This window comes from Tenrec ecaudatus, chromosome 1 (assembly GCF_050624435.1).
Source record: "Tenrec ecaudatus isolate mTenEca1 chromosome 1, mTenEca1.hap1, whole genome shotgun sequence".
Lineage (NCBI taxonomy): Eukaryota > Metazoa > Chordata > Mammalia > Afrosoricida > Tenrecidae > Tenrec > Tenrec ecaudatus.
In genome coordinates this window covers 124341415-124353134 of record NC_134530.1, presented here as the reverse complement: position 1 = coordinate 124353134, position 11720 = coordinate 124341415, and the positions used below count along the sequence as shown (strand labels likewise).

Genomic DNA, 11720 nt, shown 5'->3' with positions numbered 1-11720 from the left:
GGCTGGTGTGCTTCTTCCATGTGGGCTTTGTTGTTTCTGAGCTAGATGGCCGCTTGTTTACCTTCAAGCCTTTAAGACCCCAGATGCTATATCTTTTGATAGGTGGGCACCATCAGCTTTCTTCGCCACATTTGCTTATGCACCCATTTTTCTTCAGCGATAGTATTAGGGAGGTGAGCGCACAGTGATAAAATTTTTTGTTCTTTGATACCTGATAACTGACCCATTGGACACCCCGCGATCATGCAGGCTGGTGTGCTTCTCCCATGTGGGCTTTGCTGTTTCTGAGCTAGATGGCCACTTATTTACCTTCAAGCCTTTAAGACTGTAGACTCCAGATGCTATATCTTTTGATAGCCTGGCAACATCAGCTTTCTTCACCACATTTGCTTATGCACCGTTTTGTCTTTAGGAATTGTGTCGGGAAGGTGAGCATCATGGAATAGGCATAGCTTTTTTATCTTAAAAAACAAAACAAAAACAAGCCAACAACTTTTGAATGTGTAAAATATTTCCAAAGTTTAAGCTATAAAGTAGTCTCACTTTGTGACCTGTTTCTGTTCTTGTTATCTCTTCCCTCGCTCTACCACAAGTAATCATTTTGTTAGCTTTAGGCACATTCTTCCAGTGTTTCTTCCAGTAGATCAGGGCATTAACATTCTAAATGGGTCAATTAGCTAAAGGTAAAAAGTGAAACCACATTTAACTAGGGAAAAAGTTGTTTTCCTCTATTGCCTGGGGATGGGGAAAATCTTCCTGTCTGTAACTCAAAGTCAAGAAGCCATGATAAAAATAAATAAAATTGGCTACTATTTAGATATCTATGTGTACACATATTTCATATGTGTTCATCCACTTCCCCCTTCTTAAACGTAAAGCAGCATATTTCTGCATCTTGATTTTCTCATTTAACGATGTGCTAGGCCAGGTTGTCTAGAGAAACAAATTCAGTGACATTCTCATATGTAAGAAAGAACTTTACAGAAAGAAGTAATGTTGTATCAAGAAGCCATCCCAGACCGGTCCAACTCAAACCCCTCAGTCTGATGTCTTTAGGCCCTCTTCATTCTCATCTTTTAATTCAATTTTTCATTAATATTTTGAAAACCCCTAGTACAACTAGGCTTGGTAAGGATTTTTAGGCATAGCTTTTCATCTATTAAAAATACTTTTGAATATGTAAAATATTCAAAAGCTGCCGACTGATGATATAGAAAATTGAAGCGGGGTGCAGAAAGATCACAGGCCAGTGGCTGCAGAGATACATGGCTCCAAAGTTGGAGGAAATATGGCAAAGCACCAGCAGCTCTCAAGGTGGGCAACCCAAAGGGTTCCCCCTAGAGGCAGACAGAGTCTTCGCAAGCAGAAGGTAGAGGGGCAGAGAAAGTTCCTCTAATCTCTTGGTCTTATACAAAAAGACAATACACCAAGGAGGTGTCATCAAGCTCCTACCCAACTGTTAGGTTGGCCCCCACTCTTACCCTTACCAGGAGTGTGTAGTTGACATAACTCCTAACCATCATTCATATATACACACATATATGTATATGTATATTTGTGATAGATACAGATCTTAGGGCAATGCCATACCAAATAACCGATCTTTTTATAGCTCCCATTTTTGTGTGTGTGAATGTAGACAATTGCTAAACATTCATTACTTTTATACATTTGCTACTATAAATAATGTCAACATGACTAACCTTGTGCATAAGTAATTTTGTATTTTTGCTAATGTATTTTGGGGACAGGTTCCTGGATGTAGATTTGCTGGGATAAAGCAGATGTAATTTTTCAAGGTAGTATAAATTTCCCCCCAATGTATGGGAAAATCTGTTTATTCACAGTGTCAGCAGTTAAATATGTTGTTAAACTTCAAAAATTTTGTGAATAATACAGAAGCAAAGCAATATCGCTTTTGTTTTTATTCTCTTATAAGCAATTGAACATCATTCAAAATGTTCAAATATTTCTTCCATAAAATATCTGTTCACAAGTATTGTTCCACTTTGCCCATCTATACATAGGGCCTTGAAGAACAGAAATTTAAATTCTTACAGTCTGGAGGCCTGTTATCACGTACAGTTGAGTGGGTGCCTACTCATCGTGATCCTGTGTACAACGGAAAGAAACACTGCCGGATCCTTTGCCAGCCTCTCAATTATTGCTATATTTGAGCAGAGTGTGATAGAATCTTAGGAGGAATATTAGTTCTTGATAAAAATTTCAAATATGTTTTTTCATTATCTTAAGATTTTGCTTTTAGGGTTTTGACTTTGCAAAAGCATTTTCTGTTGTCAAACTTATTCATGGACTTTTCCTTATTACCTTTGGATTTTGAGTCAAAGAAAAAATTGTTCCTCTTTTCAGATTAAAAAGGAATCCACCTACCTTATTTCTAATAATCTGCTTCACTTGTTCCATCTAGGTAACTGGCAAATTTGGATTTAATTTGTAATACGGTGTCAGAAAAAGCTCCAATTTTCTCTTTTCTCAAATGGCTATCAAGTTGGCCCAGCACCATTTATTAAAATGTTTAACTTTCCCCCCAGTTACTTGAGTTACCTTTATCACATACCATATGTTTGCATTCCTTATAGCTATTTCTAGACTATTTGATTCCATTGTTCAGACCATCTATTCATATACCATCCAACGTTAGCAACAGAGGTTACATATGTTACTTTTTTGAAAAAATACATCCTCTGCCTAATGTTGGAGATGTGCAGATTTTCTTGCTTTAGGCTATTGGTCAAGTGCTAGTCTGTCCAGTGGCCTTTCGGTGCTGATAGCTTAAACAGGCAGAACTGACAAAGATAGGAACCCTGCAAAATCCATACCTAGAAGGTTTCTGGGTTCATTATTTTAACGTAATGATTAACAGCACAGACTGTAGAATCAATCATGAGTTTGAATCCAGTTTAAGGTGTTTATTGCTGTATAATACTGGTCTAGGCTATGGAACTATCTAAACCTCAGTTTCTTATAATGGTTTCTTATAACTCTCTAAATCTCAGTTACTTACAATAACAAATATAGAATGTGGTGGTCTAGAAGACTAAATGACCTAATTCATGGCTGTCACTGAGTATATTATATAATTAGCTTATGACTTCAAAATCCAAGGCAGTGGTTTGGGTTGGGTTTGGGGTTCTTAAGGTTACCCCCTACTTGCCCTCCACCCTCACATTGTATTTCTTTCAAATAAGTAATGAATGCCTTTTTGCTAAACTAGCCGTGTTTCCTCCTACTGTTGAGTTTCATCAGCTCTATGGCTCTGTTGGGTTTACAAAGGTGATAGTGCTAGGGAGCGCCCAGCTCTTTAGGCATAGAAGTCCTCATTTAATTTGTTATTGCCATATGATACGTACCTGTTTCAATTGTATTCTTAATTCTATGTATTTGGGATGCTTATTTTTATTTGATCGGTGGAATAGAAAATGAGGGCTACTGTGGGAAGGAACAAAGAACTACTCATCTGGTAAACCCTGTTTGGAGGAAAGATGAAAGGTCGTTTGAAGCACTTAGTGTTGTTGAGTTCTCAACAAGCTGCTTCCTTTGCAAAAGTGCGGGAGAGGTGAAAGTTTAGCACTCGTGGGGCTTCTTTGAGCACAAAGCAAGCTAAAAGTCCCTCGTTAGAACCCTGCTGTGCGAACAAAGTTAATAAGCCAGATCCCTTCTGTCTTTTCCTTTAGGTCACATTGAAAAAAAGAACAACAATGTTATCTTAAAAACAAACAAAACAAAAAACACCCTCAAAACTGAAACCGAACTCACTGCCATTGAGTGGCTTTGTGTTCATAGCACCCCGACAGGACAGCATAGAACGGCCCCTGTGGGTTTCGGAGACAGTAACTCTTTACAGGAGTAAAAAGTCTCCTCTTCCTCCTGTGCAGGGGCTGCTGGTTTCCAACTGCTGACCTTGTGGTTAGCACCCCTATACAATAAAATTAAAATATTAAATAAAAACACCTATCAAATATCATAATTAAGTGTTCATAATATGGAGAGTAAAAACGATTGCATTTTTAAGCATTTTTCTTCAAGTAATAGTTTTTATTTCAAGCAGGATTTCTATGTGAAAGGTAACTTTTGATTTTCAGGCTTTCTGTAACCTGTGAAGATAGTGGTAGTGATTAAGCTACTTCTTGTGGTAATGAATAGACATGGGCTGCCTGGAGATCTAGGTACGAACTAAATAACTTGGCATATACTGGATGCTTCAGGCCAAATTTCTTAAAGGTTTTGAATGAAATGTACTTCTTGTCTGGGCCAGCTATTTCATGAAAGAGTTTGGAAACGTCCAGATCTGGCACTCCAAAAGCTGCCTGAAGGATAGTCGTTAACTCCTGTTCGGTTATGAAGCCGTCCTTATCAAGATCGAAAAGCATAAATGACATCTGCAAAATCCTTTCCGTGTCGTCCGGGTTGCATAGGATAGTCAGGCCTATCACATACTCTCTGAAGTCTATGCTGCCATCGTGGTTTCGGTCGAAGAGAGCAAAAAGGTTCCTCAGAGGCATCGACACTGGAAGTTTCAAGAAGGTGGCGAACTCCTCGATCCCTATCTTTCCTCCTTTGGAGGAAACGGCAATGGCCGCATAGTCATCCAAATGCTGTTGGATACTATCCCAATTTAACTTCAGCTTCTGACTAATTTTCGTAAATTCCACCAGACCGGCTTCCATGGGTAGCTGGAGGTGACCTGCCGAGATCATCAGTTTGCAGTCTTCGTAGGTGTGGTCTGTGACAGGCAAACCCAAGGCATTTGCCATGTTGATCCGAACGGTATTGGCAAACAGGATGGGGTCTTGTTTTTCGTCGTCGCTCGGGGTATACACCGGCATAAACTCAATGGTCATGCGCGTGAAGACCTGACTCAGGGTCAACAGCACGATCTGGAATGCTGAAAACCCCTTCCAGGTCCAGGTCACCGTGTCCAAGGTGTTCGGGTACCTGAGCAGGACCGGCTGCACGGGAACCCCGGGGGAGAAGGCCCCCAGTTTGAAGGTGACCAGGCAGGAGCCGTTCGTACACACCCCTTCCGGGAAGATCATGATCTGCCGCCAGTGCCTTCCGGATCTCACGCGCCTCAGGATTTCATTCCGGGTGTTCTTCCGGGAAGCGGGGTCGTTGCGCCTCACGAGGATGGGCTCGGTGGACTGGATGACCTTCCTGATGCCGGGGAAGGTCAGTTTCCGCTTGGCCAAGACGAGCGACGGAAGCCCCGCGGCCACGCAGGCGATCACGTCGAAGAAGGAGGTGTGCGGCGCGACCACCAGGACGCGGGCCTCGGCCCGCGGGGCCAGGGCCCCTCGCACGCGGACCACGAAGCCCAGCAAGCAGAACGTGGCCTGTAACAGCAGCCGGAGCGCCGGCTGCGTCAGCGTCCTCCTGCAGTCGGAAGCGGGCCTGGCCGGTTGTGGAGGACGGCCCACAGTGGCGAGCGTGACGAAGGGCCAGATGAAGAGGAAGAGGATGACGCAGCAGCACACGCGCACGGGCACCAGCACGGCCCCCAGGAGCACGATGCGGACCCAGCGCCAGGCGCCGATGCGCGTATGTTGCACGAAAGGGTTGGCCACGGCCGGTGGGTACAGCGACCTGCTCCTCTGCGAGGTTCCATTGGACTCCCAGAGGTCCACTTGGCAGGCACAATCCTTCCGCTTGGTCGCTCGGGGATCTTTGGATTGGGAGTCACTGGATGTACTGCTCATGATGCTCCTGTGTTCAGGGGACAGCGCGCTACCTCCCTCCTCCTGCCCCCCCCCGCCCACCCTCCCCCCCTCCCGTCTGTTCGAAGGAACGTAATTAGAACTCGGAGACAATTGCAGGTCGTTAGGAAATCGTGTATTACCATTTAAATGGGTGGGCGGGAACTGGGAGCGGGGAGGGGACTTAAAATGTTAAATAAGGTAATAGGAGAATTAGAATCATTTGAACAGGAAAATGATGGGGTACCCCCCGTACCCCACTCACCCCACACACACCAAACATCCTGATTTTGACAACCACGCAAAGCAGAAGCTGATCCCAGACCTTTCTTTCAAGGCACCTCTGATGATTGGGTTCAAACCACCAACCTTTAGGTTACTAGTCCAGGGCTTAATCCTTTGCATCATGCAAGGAATAGCAGACTATGAATTGCACCTTAAAAAACCCGTAAATGCCAGTACCAGTGAAGTGTGCCTACCTTTCTTTAACCCTAAGAAGTTTACTTGAGCTACACTCCAGTCTACATAACTGTTACCAGCATTTTTCCAGTCACTGGAAAAATTAAGTGTATTCATTAAATAGGACAGAATTGGCTATGGCATCTTAGATTTATATTCTTAACATGAGTCCACAGGAATCAGGCAGCCTCCTGGACTGACATAAATTAACAATACCAAACCTTAAAATCACTTTTGCCAGGAGCAGGTTTTAGTTAAAATAAGTCAGGGTGGCTTTGAGTGTCAACACACACGGTCCACTGGTTCCTCGTGGGCAGCAAAGTGACCTTGAAGTGATCAGGAGGGAGATGCTCAAAGTCAGTGTGTGCCAAGAGTTCTTCTATAGCCTGTAGCATTTGCAACTTCAATGATGCTGTGTTGAACATTACCAATTGTGACCTTAAATTCATGTTCCAAGACTTCCCCCTCACACGCCCACACACACGTTTTTTGGAGCATCCCAAACTACCATAAAATACAAAGAGTAGTGTGGATTCTGAAACCTGTTGGACAGGATACGGTCTAATTGGTAAGATCGGGGGGTTAGAACCACATCACTCTGCATCAGGTTCCGGCTCCAACCCTTTGACAGTATAGGTATTGGCCAAGTACCTCGTTCAACCTCATGTTCACCTCTGTAAATTGAGGACACGCCCTCTATGGTCATGGTGCTATGAGGTACACTCACAGCCATCTAGTCAATTCTGACTCATAGTCACCTCAAGGGCAGGGTAGAGCTGTCCCTGTGGGTTTCTGCGACTATAACTCGTTTCTTCCTGTCTATAATGTAAAGAGAACATGAAGCTCCCCCTGATCATATACCTCTGATTATTTTTAATGTATTTTATTGGCATATACTTCATATGTCATACAATTTAAACATTCAATTGTATTAAGGTTGTGCAATCACCCCCACAAGTAATTTTTAATTTGTGCAGCGGGCACCACAATTAATTCCATTGAATGAGAAGAAAACGCGCCTAAGCAGTGACTGTCTCTACGGACCTACTTATTCTGGATTTCATATGCAGAAAAGCATATCAAACCAAACAAGCAAACAAACAAAACCGACAGCAATGACTAGATAAAACAAAAAAACCTCAAAGAGAAACAGAAAATATTAAAAACTGAAGCAACATTAAAATGGGTCAAAAGAGCAATCACATGATAGGGTATTACATTTTAATCTAACCACATGTGCCATAATCTGCACAATGCTCCCTGTCTGGTGACAAGGTTATTCACACCATACAACTAGTGTCAGAGGGGATTCTCCAGAGCCTTAGGCCACGTGGGGACCCTGCACATGGATTTTGGGCTTCAGCTGCCGTCCTTAGCCTTCTGTGAACCAGGGACTCACAATTTAAGCTCTGATACCATTCCTTCCTTCTGATTTGGGTTTTAATAGTTACAAGCTTTAGGTTCAACAGGCTGGTGTGCTTCTTTTCTATGAATTGGGTTGTGATCCACGTGGTCGGAAGTTCAAAACCACCCGCAGCACTGCAGGAAAAAGACAGGGCTTTCTACTCCGGTAAACAGTTAAGAATCAGAGGGGTCACTAGGAGTCAACATTGACTCAATGGCTAGGAGCGTTTTGAAACGTCTGTGCAGGAAGTAGTCTGTGTAGCAAACAGCTGTGGGGCATATTAGGATAGAGTGACCACCACGTGGGGTCCCTACGTGGTGCAAACAGATAAATGTTTGACTAATTAGCCTTATGAGGTATAGGTACTCATATAATGTTGGCAGACAATTGGCTTTAATTGGAAATACAAGTAAGTAGGATACAACTTTGTTTTTATTAGTGAGAGAAGCGTTCTTTGGCGGCTGGGCACTGTTATTGGTTGCTTCCCACAGCACAGAATAATCCAAGGGGATGCGTTGTGCCTGGCGCTGCTACCCTTTCTCTCTTCTGCAATTCTTTCCCAGTCTTCTTGGTAATGTTCATTGTGACTCTTGGAACCACTGCATAATTTCACTGCATTCTGCATATTCCTGTTAAGGGACAGTTGTGTCACTCTGTCACCTACATCTATCTCCCATAGTGGGTAGCAGTGTGTCGCAGAGGACCGTGCCTCCAAACACTCATGGAGTGAAAGATCATGGAATTTCCCCACAAACTTTTTGAAACCCCCCCTTGCATTTTATTTGCTCATTAAGCAAATATTTGAGTGCTGACCATGTGTCTGACCCCTCTTATAGATGCTAATTATACATCAGTTAACAACAAAGTAAATAAAACACAAAGTCCCTCTCCTGTGGTGTTTATATTCTAGTGCACACCGGAAGTATAATATTAAATTCTTACTGTATTGAGTGGGACAAAAGTACATTTTGATCTATTTTAAAATGTTTCACAGATGAAGCTGGAGAATTAAGGCAAGTAATTCAATGGATGTGCTTCCCTGCTTTGCATCAATCGTTGCCAAGTAGGGAAGCCTATCCATTGAATTATGCGCTTTAATTTCTCCCTTTTAACGTGTGAGAGATTTAGAATATGACATAGATCATTTAATAGTCTCAGTATAAGTAGTATCTCATTTATATATTCATTGAAACATATTTGCCTTCAATTTAATAGATATACCATACATTCAAGAGACAGTAATAGAATTTTAAAATATTTTTAGCATCACAAAAGAATTTTATTTTGAAGGGCCTAGGAGAAAGGAAACGTTACCCAGCCAGCATGGCCAGACTCGATATTTCTTCACCCTCAGAATGCATCTCAAGCTTTCAAAGGCTCCCATACAGGAGAGTCTCCGGAGTTTCCATCAGGGGGCTCACACGTTTTCAGCACGCGAGCTCCTTATAAAACGAGATCAAGTCGAAATGATCTACCGACTACAAAAATGCAAAACATTATTTCTTTATTACATTTATTCATAAATGCGCTGAGAATTCTTTATATGTACAATGTATGTTTATGTACCTTGCATAACCGCATGAGTCCATATTGCACAACACAATTAACTGCGTACATCTTTTGTCACTACCTGAGTTTACTCTGATGACTTGCACTGGATGGAATGAGCCAGAGATGGACAGTCCGGACAGTAGCTGCTGACAGCCAGTCTAAGCAACTTCCAAATGATCATCAGTCATGGTGGAACGTGACTTGGACTTAGTGATCTTCATGTGGGAAAAGGCTGACTCACATCAATAAGTAGAGCCGAAAAATGCAGTCAAGGAGGTAGCACATTTTCTCAGGTTTGGGGACTTTCCCTCTGCGAGTAAGTTCCAGAACTGTTCCTGCGCTCTGGACTTCAGCTGAATGTCGTCTTGTAGTGCCAAAATCTCCCATTCCATATGAAAGTGATACATTTTTGTCTTACTTGGTCCAGTGCCCCACTCACTGTAAACCTTTCTTACGTTGAAGAGAAAAAACCCAAGGTCTAAAACTTGGCGAGAACTTAGCTAGTCAGTTTTGCTGCACTTACTGCAGTTGTTTGCGCATGCATTTGACACTTAAGATTGCATCTAATTGACTGCACTGTATAATCAATTAAGTGACGGGATTGATGATAGGCTTATTTCTATTTTTTTAATACCATGCGATCTAGCCGCACTACATTTGCGATCAACTAGTAGATCATGATCGTCATGTTGAGCATCCCTGGTCTAGGATCTGTTGTCTCAGAAAACTCTGAGGCAATCACACCGAGTTTGCCCTGGGGGAAACTCTGACAGTCATAATAATGAGATAAAAGAAAAGAAGGATGAAGCACGGGTTGATACCCCATCGATGTTCAGTCTAGCCAAGAGCAGTACAAGACGAACAGCACGCATCCCTCAAGGTTCTCCTTCCCCCACTTCACTCTGAATGACTCCTAATGGAAGTTATCTCCATAACACCTAGGAAGGCGTTGGGTGTTCGAACAGACTGAAAGGAAAGGATAAAGAAAGATAACTCCTACATGGTCTCACTTTGAAGACACTTTCAGGTTTTCTGTGTGTGTGTGTGTGTGTGTGTGTGTGTGTGTCTGTCTGTCTGTCTGTCTGTCTGTCTGTCTGTCTGCATCAATCTCTCTCTGTCCTGGTCACCTCTGTAGGTTGCTGGTTAGAAAGATGTGTGTAGAGCACCAAAGATGGCTTTGGAAGTGATTAAAGACAGCAGATGAGCCAGGGCTCTCGTTGCAGGCTGCAACTTTCTGCAGAACCAAGTGCCTTTCCTCCTACTGATCTGAGTTTGAAAGTAGCAAGCTGCCCAGGTGGCGATGAAGCATGGTAGTAGGGCAGGAGGAAAGTCAAGGGAGATGGAGGAAAGAGCTAGGAGTCAAAGGGCATTCATGGAGGTCTAGACAAAGACATGTACATGCAAATATATATAGGAGGATGGGGAAATAGATCGATGTGTCTATATTTATAGGTTAAGCATTAAGGTGGCGGAAGGACCTTGGGCCTCTACTCAAACACTCCCTCAATGCACGAATACCTTCTTTTATTAAATTGGAACTCTATGATGCTCACTCTCCCGACACAACTGATGGAGCCAAAGTGGGTGAACAAGTAAATGTGGTGAAGAAAGCTGATGGTGCCCGGCTATCAAAAGAGATAGTGACTGGGGTCTTAAAGGCTTGAAGATAAACAAGCGGCCATCTAGCTCAGAAGCAACAAAGTCCACATGGAAGAACATACCAGCCTGTGTGATCGAGTGGTCCCGAAGGGATCAGTTACCAAGCATCAAAGAACAAAAAATCATATCATTGACTGCACACCTCCATGATAGGATCGCTGAAGACAAATGGGTGCATAAGCAAATGTGGTGAAGAAAGCTGATGGTGCCCGGCTATCAAGAGAGATAGTGTCTGGGGTCTTAAAGGCTTGAAGGTGAACAAGCGGCCATCTAGCTCAGAAGCAAAGAAGCCCACATGGAAGAAGCACACCGGCCAGTGCGATCACGAGGTGCCAAGGGACCAGGTATAAGGCATCATGCAAAAAAAAAAAAAAGATATGTGTGTATGTATGTGTATATGTATATATATATGTGTATATATATATGTGTGTATATATGTGTATATGTATATGTGTGTATATGTGTGTATATGTGTGTGTGTGTGTGTGTGTGTGTGTATATATATATATATATATATATATATATATATATATATATATATATATACCATATTAAATGAAGGGGGAAGTGCAGAGTGGAGACCCAAGGCCCAAGTGTCGGCCAATGGAGATCCCTTTATAGAGGGGTTTAGGAGAGGAGATGGGTTAATTAGGGTGTGAGGTAGTACTGATGAAGAACACAGCTTTCCCCCAGATCCTGGATGCTTCCTCCCCCCAACTACCATGATCTGAATTCTACCTTGCAGGGCTGGATAGGGCAGAGGCTGTACACTGGTACATATGAGGGCTGAAGACACAGGGAATCTAGGGTGGATGATACCTTCAGGACCAAGGGTGTGAGGGGCGATGCTGGGAGAGTGGATGGTGAGTGGGTTGGAAAGGGGGAATTGATTACAAGGATCCACATGTGACCTCTTCCCTGGGAGAGGGACA

General features: G+C 43.0%; 1 protein-coding gene across 1 annotated transcript; it reads right to left on the bottom strand.

The window, feature by feature from the left end:
* Window positions 1-4136: 4136 nt before the first annotated feature.
* On the bottom strand, window positions 4137-5717 carry LOC142435298 (lysophosphatidylcholine acyltransferase 2B-like). The gene has a single exon (XM_075539731.1). The coding sequence runs from the start codon at window positions 5715-5717 to the stop codon at window positions 4137-4139; it is 1581 nt and encodes a 526-aa protein (XP_075395846.1).
* Between the last annotated feature and the right edge of the window lie 6003 nt (window positions 5718-11720).

Bases quoted from the DNA above. Each gene is read 5' to 3' on its own strand.
- LOC142435298 (XM_075539731.1), bottom strand. From the start codon at position 5,717: ATGAGCAGTACATCCAGTGACTCCCAATCCAAAGATCCCCGAGCGACC.